This window comes from Somniosus microcephalus, chromosome 4 (genome assembly GCF_052327205.1).
Source record: "Somniosus microcephalus isolate GS21.2 chromosome 4, FLI_Smic_1.0, whole genome shotgun sequence".
NCBI classification, from domain to species: Eukaryota; Metazoa; Chordata; class Chondrichthyes; order Squaliformes; family Somniosidae; genus Somniosus; species Somniosus microcephalus.
In genome coordinates this window covers 216807930-216833439 of record NC_140990.1, presented here as the reverse complement: position 1 = coordinate 216833439, position 25510 = coordinate 216807930, and the positions used below count along the sequence as shown (strand labels likewise).

Here is a 25510-nt window from a genome sequence, read left to right as displayed (position 1 = left end):
CCACTCCTCAACAGAGGCCTGGCTGTTTAGTTTCTTTCCAGATTTTTGGGCTTTTATCCCAGATATTTTCTTGGGTTCAGCATCTCTATAAGCAGACTTGGTGTCCTCTAGAATTCTAGGTGTACATTTTTGTATCCAATATCTAGGTAAATGATAGTGAGACTCAGGGATCATAATGGAGAACCTTTACTGCTAGAACACATCACATGCCACCATGTGACTCTCATCTCCGAATAGTGGGCTAGAGGAATGGTGCCAGGGGGAGGGATTCAAGTTCCTGGGACATTGGAACCGGTTCTGGGGGAGGTGGGACCAGTTCAAACCGGACGGTTTGCACCTGGGCAGGGCTGGAACCAATGTCCGAGGGGGAGTGTTTGCTAGTGCTGTGGGGGAGGGTTTAAACTAAAATGGCAGGGGGTTGGGAACCTGAGCAGGGAGACAGAGGAAAGGGAAACAAGGATAAAAGCAAAAGATAGGAAGGAGAAAAACAAAAGTGGCAGTCAGAGAAATCAACGGTTTAAATCAAACATGGCCACAGTAAATAATAATTCTAATAGGTCTAAGAGCGTTAAAAAAACAAGCCTGAAGGCTTTGTGTCTTAATGTGAGGAGCATTTGTAATAAGGTGGATGAATTGGCTGCGCAAATAGAAGTAAACAAATACGATTTGGTTGGGATTACAGAAACGTGGCTCAAGGAAGGCCAGGACTGGGAACTCAACATCCAGGGGTATTCGATATTCAGGAAAGATAGGCAAAAAGGAAAGGGAGGTGGGGTAGCATTACTGGTTAAAGAAGGGATTAACACAATTGTAATGAAGGATATTAGCTCTGATGAGGTGGAATCTGTATGGGTAGAATTGAGAAATACTAAGGGGAAAAAAACGTTAGTGGGAGTGGTATATAGACCTCCAAACAGTAAGGCGGAGGTTGGGGATGGCATTAAAAGAGAAATTAAAGAAGCGTGCAATAAGGGCACAGCAGTCATCATGGGTGACTTTAATCTACATATAGATTGGGCCAACCAAATGAGTAACAATACTGTGGAGGAGGAATTCCTGGAGCGTTTACGGGATGGTTTCCTGGACCAATATGTCGAGGAACCAACCAGAGATCAGGCCATCTTAGACTGGGTATTATGTAACGAGAAAGGATTAATTAGCAATCTTGTTGTACGAGGCCCCTTGGGTCGGAGCGATCATAATATGATCGAATTCTTCATTAAGATGGAGAATGAAGTAGTTGACTCGGAGACTAGGGTCCTCAATTTAAATAAAGGAAACTACGATGGTCTGAGGAGCGAGTTGGGTAGGATTGATTGGGGAATGGCACTCAAAGGGTTGACGGTGGATAGGCAATGGCAAACATTCAAAGACCGAGTGGATGAACTACAGAATTTGTACATCCCAGTTTGGCATAAAAATAAAACAAAAAAGGTGACCCAACCGTGGCTAACAAGGGAAATTAGGGATAGCATAAGGTCCAAGGAGAGGGCATATAAATTGGCCAGAAAAAGCAATAATCCTGAGGATTGGGAGCAGTTTAGAATTCAACAAAGGAGGACAAAGGGATTAATTAAGAAGGGGAAAATAGAATATGAGAGTAAGCTTGCAGAGAACATAAAAACTGACTGTAAAAGCTTTTATAGATATGTGAAGAGAAAATGATTGGTGAAGTCAAGCGTAGGTCCCTTGCAGTCAGAATCGGGGGAATTTATAATGGGGAACAAAGAAATGGCAAACCAACTAAATACATATTTTGGTTCTGTCTTCACAAAGGAGGACACAAATAACCTCCCAGAGATGCCGGGGAACATAGGGTCTGATGAAAGGGTGGAACTGAAAGAAGTCAGTATTTGTAGGGAAATGGTGTTAGGAAAATTGATGCGACTGAAGGCCGATAAATCCCATGGGCCTGATAATCTACATCCCAGGGTACTTAAGGAAGTGGCCCTAGAAATAGTAGATGCATTGCTGGTCATCTTCCAGAACTCGATAGACTCTGGAACAGTACCCATGGATTGGAGGGTAGCTAATGTTACCCCACTATTCAAAAAAGGTGGCAGAGAAAAGGCGGGGAATTATAGACCGGTAAGCTTGATATCGGTAGTGGGGAAAATGCTAGAGTCCATTATAAAAGATGCAATAGCAGAGCACTTGGAAAGCAGTGACTGGATCGGACAAAGTCAACATGGATTTACAAAAGGTAAATCATGCTTGACTAATCTGCTGGAATTTTTTGAGGATGTAACTGGTAAAATAGATAAGGGAGAACCAGTGGATGTGGTGTATTTGGACTTTCAGAAGGCTTTCGATAAGGTCCCGCATAAGAGATTAGCGTGCAAAATTAAGGCACATGGGATTGGGGGCAAGGTATTGACTTGGATAGAGAACTGGTTGGCGGACAGAAAGCAAAGAGTTGGAATAAACGGGTCGTTTTCCGAGTGGCAGGCAGTGACTAGTGGGGTACCGCAAGGATCGGTCCTAGGACCCCAGCTGTTCACAATATATATTAATGATCTGGACGAGGGAATTGGATGTAATATCTCCAAATTTGCAGACGACACAAAGCTGGGTGGGAGGGTATGCTGTGAGGAGGATGTCGTGAAACTCCAGTACGATTTGGACAGGTTGGGTGATTGGGCAGAAACATGGCAAATGCACTATAATGTGGATAAATGTGAGGTTATCCACTTTGGTGGCAAAAACAGGAAGGCAGATTATTATTTGAATGGCAATAGATTGGGAGAAGGGGAAGTGCAAAGAGACCTGGGTGTTCTTGTACACCAGTCGCTGAAGATAAGCATGCAGGTACAGCAGGCGGTTCAGAAGGCAAATGGTATGTTGGCCTTTGTAGCAAGAGGGTTCGAGTACAAGAAGAAGGATGTCTTGCTGCAGTCGTACAGGGCCTTGGTGAGACCACACCTTGAGTATTGTGTGCAGTTTTGGTCGCCTTACCTGAGGAAGGACGTTCTTGCCATGGAAGGAGTGCAGCGAAGATTCACCAGGCTGATACCTGGGATGGCAGGAATGACGTATGAGGAGAGATTGTGTCGATTGGGCTTATACTCACTGGAGTTTAGAAGATTGAGAGGGGATCTCATCGAAACCTATAAAATTCTGTCAGGCCTGGACAGACTAGATGCAGGAAGGATGTTTCTGATGGCCGGGGAGTCCAGAACCAGGGGTCATAGTCTAAGGATAAGGGGTGAGCCATTTAGGACTGAAATGAGGAGGAATTTCTTCACCCAGAGAGTGGTGAACCTGTGGAATTCTCTGCCAGAGGGCGGTGGAGGCCAGTTCATTAAGTATATTCAAGAAAGAGTTGGATATATTTCTTAAGGCTAAAGGGATCAAGGGATATGGGGAGAAGGCAGGGACCGGGTACTGAATTTGGATGATCAGCCATGATCTCATTGAATGGCGTAGCAGGCTCGAAGGGCCGAATGGCCTACTCCTGCTCCTATCTTCTATGTTTCTATGTTTCTATGGTGCCTTACTCTTACCAGACAGAGACTCGGGCTCAGAGTCAACAATTGGTTTTATTTACGCATGACAGGTGATGAACAGTAAACGGTATAAAACAGTGCATCATATTTCTCTAGTCCCCTCGTCATGCAAACTAAATATGTCACACATTTTCTCACATAGACTTTTAAAATAAGCTCACTTCTTACTCTGTGAAGCAAGCCACAGCCTCTCACTGACAGAGCATGTCTGCTGGTTGGCACAAAACTTAAAATCACACTTAGCTTGTCAGCTGTAGAACTGAAACACTGATTGCTGATTGACCACAGGAGGCCCATATAAACCCATGACTAGAAATCCCTGGTGACTGAGTTCCGGCAAAGAGGATTACAGCCAATCAATGAATCTTTCCCCTTCTCAAAGGTCTCAGACACAGCTATCAATCAAACTCACTATTCATGGCTGCGGCCTGATTCTGATCTGTGCCAAGGTGGCTCGAAATCACACAAAACATATAATCAGCACTTCCAGCAGACAACAGAATCTCCTTCAAACCCACAACGCCCCCCATCCCTGAGATATCTGCACTCCTCAAATTCTGCCCTCCTGAGCATCCCTGATTAGAATCGCTCAACCATTGGTGGCCGTGCCTTCAGCTGCCTAGGCCCCAAGCTCTGGAATTCCCTCCCTAAACCTCTCCGCCTCTCTTTCCTCCTTTAAGACGTTCCTTAAAACCTACCTCTGTCATCTGCCCTAATTTCTCCTTATGTGGTTCAGTGCCAAATTTTTGTCTTATAACACTCCTGTGAAGCGCCTTGGGATGTTTTACTACGTTAAAGGTGCTATAAAAATACAAGTTCTTGTTGTTCGCAACTTTGGTGTCGTATCTGACCCTGAGATGAGTTTCTGACCACATCCGCGCCATCACCAAGACTGCCTATTTGCACCTCTGTAATATTGCCCGACTCCGCCCCTGCCTCAGCTCATCCGCTGCTGAAACCCTCATCCATGCCTTTGTTACCTCTAGACTTGACTATTCCAACGCACTCCTGGCCGGCCTCCCACCTTCCACCCTCCATAAACGGAAGCTCATCAAAACTCAGCTGCCCGTGTCCTAACTCGCACCAAGACCCGTTCACCTATCATCCCTGTACTTGCTGACCTACATTGGCTGCTGGTTAAGCAATGCTTCGATTTTAACATGTTCATCCTTGTTTTCAAATCCCTGCATGGCCTCGCCCCTCCCTAACTCTGTAACCTCCTCTAGCTCTACAATCATCCGAGATCTCTGCGCTCCTCCAATTTTGGCCTCTTGCGCATCCCTGATTTTAATCGCTCCACCATTGGTGGCCGTGCCTTCAGCTGCCGAGGCCCTAAACTCTGGAATTCCCTCCCGAAACCTCTCCGCCTCTCTACCTCTCTTTCCTCCTTTAAGACGCTCCTTAAAACCTACCTTTTTGACCAAGCTTTTGGTCATCTGCCCTAATATCCCATTACGTGGTTCGGTGTCAAATTTTGTTTGAAAACACTCCTGTGAAGCGCTTTAAGACGTTTTACTATGTTAAAGGTGCTATATAAATACAAGTTGTTGTTGTTGTATGGAGACATCATGCAGCCTGACTGTCTGTAACCTACTTGTTAAACCGAGTAGATTAAGTAGATTGACATCTGAGCAGCAAAGTGCCAGAGTGCTTTTGATGAATAATGCATTTCAAGTGACCCCTTTGCACACTCAACTGTATGGCCTAGAAATTCGGTGGGGTTAGCGCCCAATTAGAGGCGTTAGAGGGTCTTGCGCCGGAATTATAGCTGGTAACGAAATTGCGTTGGGCCCTACCATCGGCGTTAGCCGGTAGCGCTGCACCGGCACCGATGACGTCACCGGTGTGCGCAGCGTCCCGGTTGCCGTGGTAACCCGGCCCCAAGCCCAAATTCAGTTGCGGCCACCTCGCCCGTGGCAGCCGCAACCAACGATTGTTGAAAGGGATGTTACACTCCTTTGCGCCGGCGCATAAAGGTGGAGCGGCGGCCGGCCGCTTTCCCGGCGGCCGCCTGCCCGCACCTCCCTCCCCGGACTCCTCCACCACCCCCCCGCGGCACTGATGTGTGTGGCCCGCGAGCCCGGCTCTTCCCCGAGGTGCCGGGCTCATTTGTCGGGCGAATCGACCGGCCAGCGGTCGGCTGCAGGCAGCTCCTCCTTAACAGAAGGAGGAGGCCTGCAGTACCCCAGCCTGCCGCACCGCCTCGGGTGCCGCAGCGGGGGATTAGCGCCTCAAAACTGCACTGAGCGCCCATAGTGAGGCGCAAAAACCCTCCATTAGCGCCCGCCGCCGTCTGGGCCCGGGGCAACCGAATTTTCGTCGGGCGCAGCGGCATTAACGCCGGCGCAAAATTTCGGGCGCTAAAGCCCTGGCGGACCCACAACCGAATTTCTAGGCCTATGTAAATTACCCCCAATTTGTGGAAAATAACTAGTGCTTGTAGTGTATGTACTTTGCAGAAGGAACTATATTCTGCAGCCCCTGTATACTGCAGTACCAGTAGTGACCACCCCTGTATATAAGCCTGTGTAGTAACTTTGCATAGTAGTTCCAGTTTTGTCTCCACTCAGTAAACACCTGTTGTAACCAGCTCCTGCAGTCCGTGTCTCAATTACACACGGACATAATACTGGCGACGAGCAGATCTGAACTTACCTACAGTCTGCACCACCTCATGGGGATCCATCCCTGAAGCGAAGTTGTCAGAGGTCGAGGCCAGAAGGAAGAAGGAACGAAAGAAAGAAAAAAAAAACAGCAGAAACGAGCGTCGACCGTGGGCAACCGCCTCTGATTCATCGGATTTGAAGATTGCAGGAGAGGCTGTCAAGAGCGGGGCTTGGTTATCCTGTCTATGGTGTTCCAGCTAATCGGGCTGGTGGCAGGTAGTACACTGATCCTTCCTGGGCTGTGGCGGGCTAGAGCCAATCGGGTGGCTTTTCAACGGGGCCGAGCAGCGTTGTCGGGAAGAGAGAGAGGGTGGAGCACACAGGGGGCGGCTGGTGCTACGAAGCCGGGCAGCGTACAGACCCGAGAAGAGGGAGGAAAGTGTCCCGTAGGGTTTGCTCTGACGACGGGGAAATAAAAGAAATTAGAAGCGCAGAAAGCCGCGAGGAGCTGCAGTTTGCCACGGGGACCGCGGAGAGCGGCATTAGCAGCAGCGCAGGGGAAAGTGTGCAAAGACCATAGGGCGTCGCCATCAAGGCATAAAAACGACAGCAACAGCGCTAGCAGCAGCGGGGAAGACAGAAAGCGCGGGAGGCGCCATCTTAATCCAGCGGGGAAGAAGGCAAAGCGCGGGAGGCGCCATTTTGTTAAATCGGGGAAGAAGGCAAAGCGCGGGAGGCGCCATCTTAGATTTCCAAGCTGCCGAAGACTGGCAATATCACTGCCTTCGCTAATGCAATAGAAGACTGGACCACGTATGTGGAAAGAGTCGAGGTATATTGCGAGGCAAACGAAGTAGCCGATGAGAAAAAGGCATCGGTGCTACTAAACTTAATGGGCGCAAGAACGTACGGCCTATTGCGGAACCTGATCACTCCAGCCAAACCGATGGCGAAGAGTTTTAACGAAATTGTTGATAGCCTACAAGAACACCTAAATCCTACACTGCTGCTGATAGCAGAAAGATTTAAATTCCACAGGAGAAATCAGCATAAAGATGAGAGCAATGCTGATTACCTTACGGAACTACGCAAGCTATCAAAGCACTGCCAGTTCGGAGCAGGACTGACAGATACTCTACGGGACAAATTTGTCTGTGGACTCCTGAGTGAAGGAACCCAGAAGAGGTTACTCTCAGAGAAAGAGCTGACGCTGGATAAGGCTTTCAGCTTGGCAGTATCGTACGAAGCAGCAAGGGGAGCTGCGGAAATACAGCAAAAGCCACAGGAATACGGCACCCATGAAATGACACGGAGATTTGAAAAATGTTATCGCTGCGGCAGAACAACCCATGACCAGAAGGACTGCTGGTCCAAGGACAAGATATGCAGGCAATGCGGAAAGATGGGACACATTGCACGAGTTTGCAGGTCTGGGAAGAAGACTGAACTTATAATTGCTTAACTTCAGCTAATGTATCTAGCAACTGTAATTGTAAATATGTTATTTAATTATTAATCGAATGTTATGTACTGTTTAGCTAAAAGGGGAGGAATTGTAGTGTATGTACTTTGCAGAAGGAACTATATTCTGCAGCCCCTGTATACTGCAGTACCAGTAGTGACCACCCCGGTCTATAAGCCTGTGTAGTAACTTTGCATAGTAGTTCCAGTTTTGTTTCCACTCAGTAAACACCTGTTGTAACCAGCTCCTGCAGTCCGTGTCTCAATTACACACGGACATAATAGTGCTGACTGATCTTACAATTGGTTGACCTGTTTTAACCACTTACATGTTGATTCTAGCCACAAAGAATCCTCATCAGACACTGATTATAGATTAAAAAGTGCATTTGTGTCACATCACCTCATTTCCAAACTTTAGTTGGCCACACTGCCACTGCTGCTGCAATGGCCCTGGTCCGTGCACTCCCACTTCCATTCCAGCCCACTCCAACTGCTGCTACAAGGACCCCAGTCAAATTCCTATTTATCCCAATGCTGCAATGGCTTCAGCCCAAGCCCAATCCTTCCTATTCCAACAGCTGCTGCAAAGGTCTCAGCCTGCTCTTTGACCTTGTTGGTCAGTGACCCAGGGCTCGTCTAGTCAGATGTCCCTCAGTTCAGGAGGTTGCTTTCTTTCCACCCGACAGTGTTCCCATGGAGATAAACAAGAGAGGTGTAAGAAATAGGGAAGGGGAAGAAGAAGGAGAGGAAGCAACAAAGAAGGGTGTGGAAAAAGAGGTGAGAGGAAGAGGGTAAGGAGAGAACGAGAGAAGGAAAGGTGAGTGAGAAAGAGGGGCAGCGGAGGAAGGAGAAGAGAGGAGGGGGAAAGGAAGGAGAAAGAGAGGGGGTAAAGGAGGAGAAAGACCAGCTGGCATTTAAAAATAAATGGAGTAAGAATGAAGACAAGCTGTAAACAGTCTCTTGGCTGTTATTAAAATGGACAATATACCAGACCATATTTTATTAGCCATGGCACACCTAACTGCCATATGACCAAGGACACCTGCTTTAGCTTTTTCAGGGTCAGCCTGGAGTCGGTCACAGAGCTTCGCCATTTGCAGCTAAGTTACAAGGGAACAGAATTGCCAGTGGTTGGCAAGGTCACCATTGTACCAACTATTGGTTCATTCCCAGCCATCATTGAAATATCAGCTAATGTGTTGCTTCCACGTGCATAAAACAGATGGCTGAAGTATCGGCACTGCTAATACCTTTTTCACTTATCACCATAGAACATAGAAAAATAGGAGCAGGAATAGGCCATTCATAATCATAATCAACTTTATTGTCATTGTTAGTGCACAAGTGCAGTACAACGAAATGTAGGCTTGCGGCTCCCGAGAGTGTACATTTAGATTAAGACATTTAAACATTCAACATTCATTTGGCTTGTAATACATTAACATAAACATAACCATAATAAAGTGCATTGTCAGATGTGCAGGCTTTAGAGTTTATTTGTGGAGTTCAGTAGGATGACAGCCCCGGGAAAGAAGCTGTTCCTAAATCTGGTCGTACGGGTGCGAATGCATCTGTAGCGTCTCCCAGATGGCAGGAGGTCGAACAGACTGTGGCTGGGGTGGGTAGGGTCTTTGATGATGGTCCGTGACCTCCGTAAACAGCGTTTCTGGTATATGTGCTCTATGGTCGGTAGCCGGGTGCCGGTAATGCGTTGGGCAGTTTTGACTACCCGCTGCAGGGCTTTCCGGTCATAGTAGCTACAGCTGCCATACCATACTGTGATACAGTTCGTCAGGATGCTCTCTATTGTGCAGCGGTAAAAGTTAGAGAGGATCAGGGGTGACAGGTTACATCCCTTCAGCCTCCTTAGGAAATATAGGCGCTGCTGGGCCTTCTTCACCAGAGAGGAGGTGTTGAGGGACCAGGAGAGGTCTTCTGTGATGTGGACTCCGAGGAACTTAAAGCTGTCCACCCTTTCCACCACAGCCCCATGGATGTGGATGGGGATGTGACTTCCGCCTTTAGACTTCCTGAAGTCCACAATGATTTCTTTGGTTTTCTTGATGTTCAGGGCCAGGTTGTTATCGGCGCACCACTTCACCAGATGCTGGACCTCCTCCCTGTAGGCTGACTCATCGTTGTTGGTGATCTGGCCTACTACCGTGGTATCATCCGCAAACTTGATGATGGTGTTGGAACCATGAACAGCCACACAGTCGTGGGTAAAGAGGGAGTAGAGGAGGGGGCTCAGCACACATCCTTGTGGGGCCCCCGTGTTCAGGGTCGGGGGGGGGGGCGCGGGGGGGAGGTGTGGTTACCTAATTTGACAGACTGGGGTCTGTTTGTTAGGGAGTCCAGGGTCCAGTTGCAGAGGGAAGTGTTCAGGCCAAGAGTGTGGAGTTTGGTGGCCAGCTTGTTGGGGACGATAGTGTTGAATGCTGAGCTGTAGTCTATGAACAGCATTCTGATGTAGGTCTCTTTACCATCTAAGTGATTCAGTGCAGAGTGTAGAGCAGTTGTGATTGCATCCTCCGTTGATCTGTTTGCACGATAGGCAAACTGGTGTTGGTCAAGAGAGGCGGGAACACTGGCTTTGATGTGAGCCAGGACCAGTCTCTCGAAGCACTTCATTATGATGGGTGTGAGTGCGACAGGTCGATAGTCGTTCAGGCACGTCACAGCCGTTTGCTTTGGCACAGGAATAATGGTAGCGGTCTTGAAGCATGTAGGGACTACTGCCTGGGCCAATGACAGATTGAAGATGGCGGTGAAGACATCAGCCAGCTGATCAGCACATTCCTTGAGTACCCATCCAGGGATGCTATCCGGTCCAGCAGCCTTTCGTGTGTTCACTCCGCGTAGAACACCCCTTACGTCGGAGGTCGACAGAGTGAGCACCTGGTCTTCTGGGGGTGGCAAGGCTTTGGTAGCCAGCTCCCTGTTGTCCCTGTCGAAGCGAGCGTAGAAGTTGTTAAGCTCCTCTGGAAGGGAGGCATCGCTAACCGGGGGGCTGGTGTTTTTGCTCTTGTAGTCAGTGATGGACTGGATGCCTTGCCACATGCGCCGGGGGTCTGAGTTGTTGTGGAAATGATCCTCTATCCGCAGTGTCTGTTTCCTTTTGGCAGTCCTGATACCCTTTTTTAGGTTGGTCCTAGCTGCACTGTAAGCCGCCGCGTCGCCAGATTTAAATGCTGCGTCGCGTGCTTTCAACAGCGAGCGGACCTCTCCGTTCATCCAGGGTTTCTGGTTGGGGTATGTCCTGATATTTTTATGGGTCGTGACGACCTCGACGCAACTGTTAATGTAGAATAGCACTGTGGATGCGTATTCCTCAATGTCATTATGGGCAAACATGCCCCAATCAGTGCGTTCGAAGCAATCCTGAAGCTCCGAGGTTGCCCCCTCTGGCCATACTTTCACTGATCTCACTGATGTTCTCACTCTTTTGATGAGCGGTTTGTATGCCGGGGCTAGAAACAGGGAGAGGTGGTCAGACTTCCCAAGGTGGGGGCAGGGAATGGCCTTATAAGCATCTACAATGCTCATGTAGACTTGATCCAGTGTGTTCTCCCCTCTTGTGGGGCAGGAAACATTCTGGTGGAATTTCGGTAGTACAGATTTTAGGTTTATGTGATTGAAGTCCCCCGCGACGATAAAAGCTCCGTCTGGGTGCGCAGTTTGTTGTTCGTTGATGGCCCTGTAGAGGTCCTTCAGTGCTAGTTTGGCATTAGCGTGTGGTGGGATGTAGACCGCAGTGATGATAACAGCCGTGAATTCCCGAGGCAGGTAGAAGGGTCTGCACCTTACCATGAGGAATTCCAAATCAGCCGAACAGGATCTATCGATTATGTCCGTGTTAGTGCACCAGGCATTGTTAGTGTAAATGCACAAACCGCCTCCCTTGCTCTTACCGGAGTCTGCAGTTCTGTCGGCGCGGAAGACCGCGCGTCCTTCTAGCTGGATGGTGGTGTCAGGGATGCCATTGTTCAACCAGGTCTCTGTGAAGATCATGGCGCAGCATTCCTTTGTCCTTTTCTGTGAGGAGAGATCAAGTTTGATCTCATCCATTTTATTTTCTAGTGACCTGACGTTGGCCAGGAAAATACTTGGGAGGGAGGGTTTGTGTGGGGCCCTCTTCAGCCTATTTTGGATTCCTGCCCTCTTACCCCGCTTCTGCTTGCGTTCCCTGCGCGGCCTGCGCCGACTTCCGGCTGGGGAAGGACGCCACGCTGGTCCTGGGGGTCGGGCGGCAGATCGACGGCGCCGAGTGTGAGCCGCACGCAGTCGGCCCCGATGTCGAGGAGCGTCTGCCGGCTGTACAGTAGGTCTGCCCTCAATTCCCGTATCAGCAGAGTCCAGAAGAGACTCAGAAAGAGCCCTTCGAGCCTGCTCCACCATTCAATATGATCATGGCTGATCCTCTATCTCAATACCATATTCCCACTCTCTCCCCATACCCCTTGATGCCATACCCAACGTTGCTGCACTGTTGCAATGGCAAAAGTACAAGGGGTCACTGATGGCTGCCATATGCCATCCTATGGCCATCTTAGGTGTCAGTAAGTGATCATGTTTGTGGTACAATGGCTTGATGTAAGTTACAGCTTGAATGTGAGCCCTGTAGTCTGGGTATAAATGAGGTGCAGCAAGAAAGTTGCAAACAAAGAGCAAAAAATTGCAGATGCTGGAAATCTGAAACAAAGAAGAAAGTGTGGGAAACATTCAGCAGGTCAGACAGCACCTGGAGACACCAGAGTTAACCTTTTAGGCATGGACACTTCATCAATACAAGGAGCTGCAAGATTGTGTGATGGCTGGCATAGGCAAGGAGTAAATGTTGAGCAGGTAGGCAGGCAAACAATCTTGGACCACCTACCTTGTATATACAGTAAACTCTTGTTTAAACAGCACTTCATCATCCAGAATTCTTTAATAACCAGCAAAATAGATAACCAGTATCTTGCCGAATCCATCCATTTTTCGTTTGTCCGAGTTTCCCGCGGTGGCCGAGTTAGTCTGTGGATTTTATTTTTTTTGTTACAAATTGCCTATCTCTCTGCTATCCGGAATTTTTCATCAACCGGCACCATCCCGGTCCCGTAGGTGCTGGATACGAAAGAGTTTACTGTAATACCTTTGGGTAGTCACATGTTGCATATGATCGCAGATCCTGCAAATACTGTACAAAGCATTGAGCCTGGCCACCACCTTCTGCCAGGATTAGTGCACTGGTGTCTTATGGAAGAACAGGGCAAACCTTCCTTACACCTTCAGCCAGCACCACATCCACTTCACCAGCCATTAAACAGCTGTTCTTCCCCTTGCTCACAGACTCCGTTCTGTACTCCAACATCAGGGTTGCCTTCCCTTGCTTTTTGTCTGCCACTCCTTTCTTTTTGATACAGGCTTTGGAAAGGCTGACAAATATTTACAAACTATTTTCAGCCTTTCTAAAGTCTGCAAGAAATTTTGCTCCCCCATGGGGCCACTTTCACTGCGTGGCCAGATCTCTTCAAATCTTTCATGAAGCCCTTAAGGGATGCTGGATCTCACCTGCTCCTCCATCAGTACACTCCCTACGTCTGGGCCAATATTCATAGTGAGTATATTTGAATATATAAATGATCTGACCTTATTAACTTGGGCAGTGTCAGATCAGTACACTAGTGACACATGAGAAACAGAGGTTTCATAATCTTCACATTCAACAACTTGCATTTATATAGCGCCTTTAACAAAGCAAAACGTCCCAAAGCCCTTCATGGGAGTGTAATTAGACAAAAATTGACACCGTGCCAAAGAAGACGACATTAGGACGGGTGACCAAAAGCTTGGTCAAAGAGGTAGGTTTTAAGGAGAGTTTTAAAGGAGGACAGAGAGGTGGAGCGGCAGAGAGGTGTAGGGAGGGAATTCCAGAGTTTAGAGTTTAAACAGCTGAAAGTACGGCCACCAATGGTGCTGTGAAGGAAGTGGGGGATACACAAGAGGGCAGAGTTGGAGGAACAGAAAGTTATCGGAGGGTTGTCGGGCTGGACGAGATTACAGAGATGGGGCAGGGCAAGGCCATGGAGGGATCTGAAAATGAGGATGATAATTTTAAAATGGAGATGTTTGAGCACCGTGCGCCAATCTAGGTCAGCGAGCACAAGGGTGATGGTTAAACGGGACTTTGTGCAAGTTAGAATACAAGCAGCAGAGTTTTGGATGAGCTAAAATTTAGGGAGGTTGGAAGATGGGAGGCCGGCCAGGAAAGCATTGGAATAGTTGAGTCGGGAGGCAACAAAAGCATGGATGAGCATTTCAGCAGCAGATGGGCTGAGGCAGGGGCGGAGACGGGCAATGTTACGGAGGTGGAAGTAGGCCATCTTAGTGACAGAGTGGATATGGGGTTGGAAGCTCAGCATAGGGCCGAAAAACAGGTGAAGCCAGAAGTTAGAGGAATAGAATTGAATAGCTTACGTAGAACCTTGGTTAGACCACACTTGGAGTACTGTGCACAGTTCTGCTCTCCGTATTACAAAAATGATATAGAGAAGGTGCAAAAAAAGATTTATAAGAATGATATCAGAACTGAGAGGTTATAAGTATTTGGAAAGACTGAACAGGCTGAGGCTCTTTTCTCTAGAAAAGAGAAGGCTGAGGGGTGACCTAATAGATGTCTTTAAAATTATGAAGGGATTTGATAGAGTAGAGAAAATGTTTCGACTTGTTTTGGTGGGGTGCGGGGGGGGTGGGTGGGTGGCAGGAGTCAAAAACTAGGAGATACAGATATAAGTTAGTTACTAATAAATCCAGTATGGAATTCAGGAGAAACTTATTTGCCCAGAGTGGTTATAATATAGAACTTGCTACCACATGGAGTAGTTGAGGCGAACAACATAGATGCATTTAAGGGGAAACTAGATAAGTACATGAGGGAGAAAGGAATAGAATGATATGCTGATGGGGTGAGATGAAGTAAGGTGGGAGGAGGCTCGTGAGGAGCATAGACCAGTTGGGCCAAATAGCCTGTTTCTGTGCTGTAAATTCTATGTAATTCTATGTTTCTAAGTTATAGGCGAGCATAGGTCGAGACTGCAAAGGTGAGAAATTTCTGCACTAAGACTCAAATCACATCAAATTAACACTACTCTTTTTGACGGATTTCAAATGTCGTGTACAACATTTCACCTAATTAAGCAACTGAACCTACTTTGCTACCCTGCGGTGGCCCTTTTATGCTAAGAGGGCATTGCTGTCCTCACACTACCAGCATTTTATGTGCATTCATAAATTTACCTCGTCTCATGTTTCTGGTTGCTATTTCCAGGTCAAGTTACAGTCAGCCAAGTTGGTTTGGCTTTCCCTCGTTTTGCCTCACTCTTAGCTCATCAGCCTGACAGTGGCAATCCCTCTCTCTTAGGCAGTCCCTCGGAACCGAGGATGACTTGCTTCCACATTAAAACTGAGTTCTCAGGTGACTGATGAGTCCAATGCGGGACCTACAGTCTCTGTCACAGGTGGGGCAGACGGTGGTTGAAGGGGCGGGTGGGTGGGGTGCTTGGGTTGACGTGTGCTCCTTGCGCTGTCTGCGTTGGCTTCCGCTTGCTCCTGGCGAAGAGACTCGAGGTGTTCGGCGCCTTCCCGGATGCTTCTCCTCCAATTTGTGCAGTCTTGGGCCAGGGATTCCCAGGTGTCGGTGGGAATGTTACACTTTTTCAAGGAGGCTTTGAGGGTGTCCTTGAAGCGTTTCCTCTGCCCACCTGAGACTCTCTTGCCGTGCCGGAGCTCCGAGTAGAGCGCTTGTTTTGGGAGTCTCATATCGGGCATGCGGACAATGTGACCCGTCCATCGGAGCTGATTGAGCGTGGTCAAAGCTTCGATGCTGGGGATGTTGGCCCGAGCAAGAACACGGACGTTAGTGCGCCTATCCTGCCAATGGATTTGCAAGATCTTGCGGAGGCAGCGTTGGTGGTACCTCTCCAGTGCTTTGAGGTGCCTGCTTTACATGGTCGATGTCTCTGAGGCATATAGCAGGGCGGGTATCACTGCTGCTCTGTAGACCATGAGCTTAGTGCCGGGTTTGAGGTCCTGGTCTTCAAACACTCTCTTCCTCAGGCGACCGAAGGCTGCACTGGCACACTGAAGGCGGTGTCTGACTTCGTCGTCGACATCTGCCCTTGTTGACAGTAAGCTCCCGAGGTATGGAAAGTGGTCCACGTTGTCCAAGGCCTTGTCGTGCATTTTGATAATCGGGGGGCAGTACTGTGTGCGGGGGCAGGTTGGTAGAGGATTTTTGTCTTACCGATGTTTAGTGTAAGGCCCATGCTCTCGTACGCTTCGGTGAAGGTGTTGACGATGGTTTGGAGTTCGACCGCTGAGTGAGCGCAGACGCTAGCGTCGTCTGCATACTGTAATTCAATGACAGAGGATGGGACGACCTTGGATTTGGACTGGAGGCGACGGAGGTTGAACAGTTTCCCGTTTGTTCTGTAAATTAGCTCCACTCCAGTGGGGAGCTTGCTGAGGGTGAGATGGAGCATTGCAGCAAGGAAGATCGAGAAGAGCGTTGGTGCGATGACACAGCCTTGCTTGACCCCGGTTCATATGTGAATTGGGTCTGTGGTGGAACCGTTGGTCAGGATCACGGCTTGCATGTCGTCGTGAAGCAGGCGGAGGATGGTGACAAACTTTTGAGGGCAGCCGAATTTGAGGAGGACACTCGACCAGGAAACACCAAGACTGGTTCGACGAGAATGACCAGGAGATCCAGGAGCTAATACGCTGCAAGCGCAAAGCATTCCTGATCTGGAAACAGCACAGGACTCGAGAGCAAGAAAGCAGCTCGACAGAAGCCTGAAGGCCGAGGTCCAACAAAAAACTCGCGACCTAAAGAAGATGGTGGGTGGAGAAAGCGCAGGAGATCCAGCAGCTAGCCGACAACCACGACGTGCATGGATTCTTTAGCGCAGTCAAGACCATCTATGGCCCCAGCACCTATGGCCCTACCCCACTGCGGGCCAAGAACAGAGAGGTACTCATCAAAGACAGAGAGGCAGTCAGTGCCCGCTGGAAGGAGCATTTCAAGGATCTCCTTAACCGCGACTCCGTCTTAGACGCGAGTGTCCTCAACTCCATCCCACAGTGGCAATCTAGTTATCTGAAAAGACTGTACTGACCAACGAACAAGCAACAGTTAGGCTAAAATTAGGTTCAGATTGTCTTTCATTTACCTTCTATTAAGCTGCTCCATCTGTTGGATTGAATTGGAACGCTGAACAATTTGCTGACAGGCTGGAGTTGTGGGTCTTTGCCAAGTGGTTGTCCTGTTCACATGGTCCACATAAAAGATCCGGCCGTGGCTATCAATCCGAGCTTCCCAATCTATTGTGTTAAAAAAACAAGTAAATCAAGAGGCAGAGTTATGACAGACAATCTGAGACTTCAAACTTATGACTTCAGCGAAGACTAGGACTGAACACTTGTTTCCAAAAATAACTTCAAAATTTCAACTTGTGCCAGCCAAATCTGAACACCTGAATGCATATCCTGAACAAAGATAAATACTGTGATGACAAAAGTACAGAAGATAACATTTTAACAGCAAAATTAATACTGCAGCTTCTATACTAGTTTAAAATATTTGTACTTTATAGCTAGGCCATCTTTAGAGGTATGAATACTGTACATTTCTAAAATATTTCATAAAGTATTTAGAAAGTTGCAGAACCCAGTAAGTTCCCTACAAAATGCTGAAACATTTATAGCAGTCATTAGGGAGGGCTATGATAAACTCAGAACTATGATTTATATCACATTTAATACCTTAAGGCAAATGCATCAACTCCTGTGATTTATTTTCACCCCAAAATGTATTCTCTGATGTCACATGACTGGACCCCTCCTCCGCCCCCCCAAGCAAGGATTGTGAATGACACTAAAAAAGTTCCATCTCCTTCCATGGTAACAAAGTTGTGCAAAACAGGATGATTTTTGAAATCTTGGTTGGGAAATACTGCAATCCCTCTCTGACCACCCACTCATCTGCCCAAGTAATTGAACCTTTGTTTCAACATTGCAATGGTACATTCAACCAGGATTTTGGTGCCCATATGTGTCTCTTCATATTACGCTTCAGCTTTTGTTTGTGGCTATTTGAAGAGGATCATGAGCCAGGACTGAAGGGATTATTCTTGGACCAAGTTGAAAATGGCCTAATCATTTGAGAGACTGCATTAAGGCAGTTGTTCAGGTACTTCCCAACTAGAACAAGAGGAAAACTGGAGGGCCAGTCACAAACAACTGTCCTTGGCCTGTTTAACCACATGTGAGGAAGGTGTCTGACAAAAGGAGACTTCAAAAGATGAAAGGGAAGAAAACTAAGAAATAACTTAGCAAAACTTTGAAAATATTAACATTCATCATGAATTCAATTGAGAGATTTTGTCCCCTCCCCCCAATGCTGCTGTAGAAAATGTTAACCTCTTGAAAGCAGGAAGATTAGCGCCTTTGCGAAGTTAGAAATCAGGAGCAAATTGACCAAGCTAGAAAAAATGGCATTCTACATGTGCAGTATTTTTAAGAACAAAATCAATTCCTCTTCTGTGACCCCACGATCATATCGAAAAGCAATCAGGCAATTTAACAAGGGGTATTATTCCAAAGACGTTATCCCTTCAATTTTCTATTACTCGTTCTTTTCTGAAGGTGGAATTTTATGCTGGGATATGGTTCTGGAGATTGCAGTGATCTCCTTGTACTTCATCCAAGTGTTCAACAACAACAAAAACTTGCACCTATATAGCACCTTTAACGTAGTGAAATGTCTCATGGCGCTTTCTTAACGTATTGACAGACATTGCCCATCAGTGGTCTATTCAACTGTTAGGGGCCATCACAGCAAAACCCAGACCTGCCCTCATCAATGCACACACACCAGTGCCTGCTGAATAACAATCAGAAATGGTAAAGCTGTCCAATTTTCCACTCTTAGTCTGAAGAGGTTAAGCCCAACTGTAGTACCTCCACAGCTGCCCCAGCTAGGAATGGAAAGACATTTTTACACAAAGGGGACATGGCTCGTCAATACTGTATTAAACATGGTGGGATAGAATTTCCACAGGGGTTCCCAGATCATCCGCTGCAACTTTGGCAGAAATCCTGTAAAAGCAATTTCTACAGGTTTTCCACCAATCTTCCTAAGTTATCTCGGCAATCGGAAGAACCCCGATGGGAATGACTTCTGAAAGTATCCATTCTGAGCAAATTTGATAGACTCACTTGGTGGTAGTGGTTCATCAATACGCTGATAACGGGTAACGTCCTGCCGCACTGAGGGTAAGGATCTCAAAGGCTGGTGGGTGCTTGATGGAGAATCTGGCCAATAATGTTTTAAAATCATAAAAATGTTTCACAATGTGCTGTAGTACAGAAAATGGCTCTTATGAAATTAATCAGTATTTTAATACACATTAAGCTGCCACTCCACTGAATCACTTCTGATGCAAAGTGTCACACAGGTACTTCATCATATCTTCTATATGCATTCAGGTTAAAGGTTCAGGGAGAATGATATTTTTGTCTAGTGTAGTCCTTCATAAAACAAATTGGTCTCTCCAACATGCTATTTAAATTATTCTACTTGGCTATTTGACTAACTAGCTTCAAATTATTTGAACCTTACACGCAACTGTTCTACATTAAAGTTTTCTTTAAATTTACCTGGATTATCACCTTCGGCCTCTGCTGTTGCTTCACTTGTCTCCTCTGGAGTTGCTTCGGCAGGTCTGGCTTCTTCTTCCTGTGATAGATCATCTGTTGCTGCTGCTGCTGCTGCTGCTGCCTGCAAACTCCTCCTCCTCTGCCAAATTTCTTGTGTCTCAGATACAGAGGGTAATGCATCCATCTCAAGAGACGCTGGCTCCTGCTGCTGTGCCTCATTGTTATTTTCAGTTTCTTCACACACAGGAATATCTGCAATACCTTCAGAATCTTGGTTTTCTGCAAGAATGTCAGCTGGACAGGCACCATCTTCCTCATCCTGTGAAGAAAATGCAGGGGTTTCCGAGAACCTGGCACTTTCAAAAGAGGAAAATCGTGTGGTGCTTTCTACAGATGAAGATACCCTTGTTGTGTTGCCACTTCCATTGCAGGAGCTATCAGCTCCTTCCGCATCACTTTCTCCCTCTGGCCTCGTGCTGGCCTCACTAACACTCTCTGTGCGGGTTGCATCACTTTGCTCATTTTCTGAAGACAGTTGAGATGGTTCCGATGTTTGATCTACCGATTCTGTTTGTGTCAGCAATCTCTCTGCACTGCTTCCAGCATCAGCAGTTTGATCAACTGGAGTCCTGGAAGTCTCCGGAATTTGTTCATCTTCTTGGCAGGTACTGGTTACGATGTTATCGTTACTCTGTAACTCATGATTGTCCTCTTCTTCTTCACCTCCAACCTGTGCCGTTGAAGAAAGGCTGTACAGCAGTTGATGAAAATTCTTATACTGAGAGTCTGATAACTGTGCACGTGTTACATCTGAGGTTGATGCCTCTTCAGTTTCTGTCAGATTTATCTGAGAGTCAGAAGATTGTCTAAAACCATGTTGATCTCCATTGCTGTTTTGCTGACTGTCCAAATACTCATTACCAATGCTGCCAGAAGCACAGTCAAATTGTATGCCATTTTCCTCACTTTCTCCTGCTAACTGGAATCCACAAGCCAATTCTTGATGAACATCATGGTCCTCTTCATCAGAGTCTATATGAAGCATAGCGTTCAATCTAGTGTCTGTAGGGAAACTGCTTCTCAGTTTGGGAGATGCTCCAACCTGATGCAGGTGAACTTCAGCCAAACTTGACTTTGTGCTTTCACTACCATCAACTGTATCAAGATAATCATTCAGTGATTCTTGGCGATAGGTTGCATGTCTTGTTGGGGATGGCCTTGTTACTGAAGGTTCACCGAGTACTGCAAACTCGTTGACCATACCTCCAATTTCGCTGGTTGCACTTGAAATGTGCACAGCCCCACTTTCTTTCTGTATAGGTCCATTCACAAAATCTTGCATCTGACCAGCATGTACTGCTGATACTAATGGATCTGGCATATCTTCATCATCAGATGGACTGCCCAAATCTCCATTTACAGCATTTGCTCCAAGATAAGCGCCCAAAGTCTCAGGAGAAGCATCTAGTAAACACAAAATACAAGTTTAATTTACAGTTTAAAAAAAAAATCATGTAATTTACTGTCAAAGTAGTCATTCCCCATTCTAGGTCTACTAATCAGCTATGTTTATTATGGATGTACAACAAGGTCTCTCAGTTAACTAAAAAAAGACTGAACACAGCAAATCTTGCCTATAGAGCTTCCAACTAGAACTATCGACACAAGTCAACAGAGACAAGAAACTTAATGCTTACTATTTTCCCAAAAATATATTTTAGGCACAGCCCTCGCACCATTACTTCTTGAGTCGCCAAAGACTCTGGGACTGTTCCTCTTCCTCATCATGTGGAGTCTGCCACCACATGATCGCTGGTGACACTCAGCTCTACCTATCCACCTCCCTTGCTATTGAGTCCATTTCCCTGCTATAGCACCATCTCATGTTGAAACAGAACTGTCCGCAACCTCAGCAACCCTGAGCTGATCACCCACCGCCGGCCATACCTCAGCCCATCACTGAAACTCTGATCCATGTATGTGTCACCTCCAGGTTCGCCTATTCCAATGTTCTCGTGGCCTGGCCGGCGTCCCATCCTCTATGCCTTGTAAACATCAGCTCATCCAAAAATCTGCTGCCCCATAGATATCCTGCTCACCCATTAGCCCTATCCTTGCTGAGCTACCTTGCTCCCAGTCCCCCAACACCTCAAATATAACATTTATATCATGTTTAAAATCTCTTGATGACCTCACCCCTTGCTAGCGCTGTAACCATGTCCAGCCCTACAACCCCAACCTCTTCATTCCCCTGACTCTGACTTCATATGCATCACCCATTCCTTTCAACCCACCATTGACAGCCGTGCCTTCAGCTACCCAAGCCCCATACTCTGGAATTCCCTCCCTAAAACCTTCCAGCTCTCCACTTTCCTCTCCTCCTTTAAGACCCTCTTTAAAAGCTACCTCTTAGACAAAGCTTTTGGTCACCCCTCCTAAAAGGTCCTACTTTGACTTGCCATTCATCCTTTTGCTTTTATTTACACCTGTGTAGCATTTTGGAACCTTTTTCTACATTGACAGGTGCTATATAAATTGAAGTTGTTATTTTTCCTTTCAGTAACAGGTATATTTACTTAATTTTTTTTATTTCTTTCGTACAAAACGTAAAAACAGAACAAACCATTGTAGCGGCGATGGATCTCAGATCTGTTTGGTTTCATTTTGTGAGAGACTCTATATTTTAATATTTCTTTGTAGAAATTCTATGGATGGCATTATTATGATAATTTAAAATGTTCCCCTTGCGTTCTGACGTTACACTGCAACAGACGAGATACCTATCTTGACTGTATTAATGTCCCTCCTTTTGTCAGAGGTCATTTAAATTCAGCTTGGAACCCAGCCACTCTTGCACTGAAGAAATTATCTCTGATCTCCAGTTGATGATAACTCCCATTCCTGGCACTATTATCCTCAGATGGCAACCAAGTCTGAAGGAATCTGTCCTAGTTTATTCGATGGGTGAAAGCACCATGTTTGTTCCAGCCTGTCCGCCGTAGCATTTGGATCCAGGTACTGTGATGGTAACTGTGCCTCATGCTACGTGACTGAGAATACTAGATTATGAGGTGTAAATTAGGAGATCAATTAAATGACCATTCACAGCATCAAGCTGAATATCACTTTCTAAAAATTCTAGTGTCAATTCAAAGAATACTGTAAGGGGGCTCGGTCAACAGTGACAGATTTGACCCACCTGACAGTCGAGGTCCAGTTGACCCAAATTTATAGACAGATCCTGATCCAGAAAGTGTGCAAGAGGTTACTAATTCCTCCACTGCCCCTCCAACACATAGTAGAAGCAGACAGCAACCAATGAGAGTGTGTGACGTACTCTTTGTATTATTGATTTGACCTTAACAAAGATGGCTACCAAATGCCAAGACAAAAGAAGCCGATCATATGACCACCTACTTTTTTAATTCCTTTAACCTTCCAGATCTTAAGCTGTGAATTATTAATCTAATTAAAATTATCCAGCAAATGTCGACCCAACTGACTCTTGACCTTTTGCCTCTTCATCTTTTGTATAAGCAAAAAGAGATATACCGGAATTTTCTACAAATGACATGCCTCATTTTGTATTCAGAAATAATCTCATTACCCAGGTGAAAATTGCACTTTTACACGGAGGAAACTTTGTATTGTGTCAAAAAAGTACATGGAAAATTATATCATATTTTTTTCCTTACATAAGATATGAATGAAAGGTAAAGTGACAAATCAAATTAGGCAACTGTTGGCTGGAAAACTTTGATGATGTGTAACAATTGACATCTACAAATCTTCACCTGAATATTAAGGTGATACAAGCAGTAGGAAGTCGATTGCCAAAAGTGTTTTCAAAGTTTATAACCCATGATCTGAGAGTGACTTGATGCATTAACTTTCAATATTTGTACAAACATTTCCAGGGAACACAACAAATACAAAAGAATGGTGCAGCATTTGGCAAAGAGCTCAAGGTACAACATATAGGCCCGTATTTTGCAGTGGTAATGATAGCGAACTGTCACTGTTCGCCATAATTCCCCCCCCCCCCCGTGAAACTGACTGTAACTTCAGAATTTGGCGCATGCGCAGCTAAACGTAGAAATCCTGAAGTTACGGTCAGTCATTCCCTGCTCCGCCACAGGCTGTGCTGTAGAACTCCCCACAGCCAGCAATGAGTGAAATCAGTTGAACTGATGAAAACTTAAGCTTTTCTGAACTAATAGAGCTGTTAAACACCCCATAAAAATGTAAGCCTTGTTGGAATAGGTGTAACTGGGGTTTTAATGGCATATTGACTGCTAAACAACCACTCTGGCACTGAAAAATGAATTTCATATGTGGAATGTCAAATTTCTCCATTATGATAGAAAATTACTAGATTTTTAAAATAATAAATATATATATTTTTTTAAGTTTGTTTATGATATTTCAGCTTCTACCTTAACCCTATGTGTATATCCCAATCTTTATTTCGCTCCCTGTAAAGTTTTTAGAAAGTGAATTGATAATCAGTGCTTTTTATTTCCTGGTTTGCTGTCTGTAAGAATTCTTCAATGTGATTGGCTGCTTAGATAGCTTGATGACATCACTGCTGCTCTACGCTAAGAATCCCCTTTTGACAGCACTACAATCAATTTAGCATCAAGAAAGCTCAGGTTTTTGCTACAGAGATTGAAAGATGTTTGTAGTCAGCTTTCTTCAGAGGTCAGCGGCAATCGCCGTCGCTGACCACAAATTCCGGGCCATAGAATCCTACAATCAATGAGGTGTTAGGTTAGTCTAAGCTGTAGGTACAGCAATAGCAACGTGACATTAACAGGAAATTCAGCAGGCCGATCAGGACCAGAGGGAAGTTAGGAACCTAAGATAACTGTGAATGACTATTCCGATATGATGCACGGTCCCTTTACCTTCATGAATAGATGATGTGAGCTCCACTCTGAACTGCAGCTGACCACTGACATGATCAGTCGGAAGTCTTCTGCACAGGTTGTAGTTTACAATCTGGTCACTGCAATAAGGAATAGTGCAATGTGACTCACTTTTAAACGATAATATACTATGGAAACATTACAGATCTAATTTCCAGTAATTGATAACCATTATTTACTTCATGCATGGTAACTGCTAGCTTGCTTGTTTCCTTATTCTGACGCTTCCAAATGGACAAAATGCTAACCGGAGTTAATTTTCTTTAAGGGATTGCATCACTGATCACTGAAGCTACACACACAATGCAGGTATCTCACTGCTAGAATTGACTCCAGAAATTGTACTTCCTTTGCCAGCTTGACTTTAGCTACTGTACACACGAAATAAAACCACGACTAGAAACATTTTATTGTTGCCCATTTATTGATATTACCAAAGCATTATTTTCTGAAGGAACAATTTTTAAAAAAACATGAAAACATGAAAAAATGGGAATAAAGAATACATTTTATCTGGGAGAGAACACAAGGAGAGAATACCCTTTCTATGTTTTCAGAGCCATGGTGTAAACCAACTTTCATTTCATTTCTGCTAAAGTATAAAATGCAGAGCTTGTAGGGAAGTCCTATAGTGAATTCTCCCCAACCTCCGTGCCTCAAGATTTAAAACTGCTACTTCCATTGTACCTCAACATATATTGTTCTTTCTTCCTATTACACTTCGACAGGAATGAAATAGAAGTTAGTTTTATATATTGTCTGGGAAATCAGTGATTATACGGCAAACTTGTAATCATTCGTATAAAATATTTCCTATTACCATTTTGAAACTGGTCTTCAGGGAGTGCTCCTGTAAATACTAAAAAGATCACACTGCTCAGTGTTCAATATTACTGAAGTCAGGTGTGTGTGTGTTTAACAATGCTTGTCCATGAAAATAAAAATGTGATCTGCAAGGTCCTCGATACATATACACAAATTGGCAAACTGCACATCAGCTTAGCCTGTCTGTCAGTTCTTTACTTCACTTAAACTACAGCAATTGCAGTACCTCTTGTACTGGAGGAGGTACAAAGCACACTGACTTTGTTTACTTTCACTTGTCTCTTCCCTACTGCTATTTTGGGAACAGGAAATTAACGACTAAGGTTACCGTGACTGACAGGAGAGCTTATGGTCTTCATAACATGACAGGAAGTCATGGAGTAGGAATTAAAATAGTAGCATAAAATGGCAGCAATTCAAACAGCAGGAAAGGAGTATCTGCTGTGTACCATCTCATCGCAATGCTTTGAAAATAAAACCA

At 45.7% G+C, this 25510-nt stretch overlaps 1 protein-coding gene across 8 annotated transcripts in view; it reads right to left on the bottom strand.

Annotated features, from left to right (window-relative positions):
- Positions 1–25510, bottom strand: part of LOC147120218 (E3 ubiquitin-protein ligase HECW2-like) — a 424776-nt gene that overhangs the window by 153852 nt on the left and 245414 nt on the right. For 7 of the 8 annotated variants that reach the window (XR_015078143.1, XR_015078142.1, XM_085985833.1 and 4 more), the window contains 4 exons: positions 24184–24284; positions 19277–20740; positions 18836–18931; positions 16789–16939 (listed from right to left, as the gene is read on the bottom strand). Coding sequence is in view for 6 of the 8 variants with exons in the window: in XM_085985833.1 (XP_085841959.1) it covers positions 16789–16939; positions 18836–18931; positions 19277–20740; positions 24184–24284 (1812 nt within the window). In the remaining 2 variants the exon portion in view is untranslated. The remainder of the gene's footprint in view (positions 1–16788; positions 16940–18835; positions 18932–19276; positions 20741–24183; positions 24285–25510) is intronic. The other variant, XM_085985832.1, reaches the window with a different exon arrangement.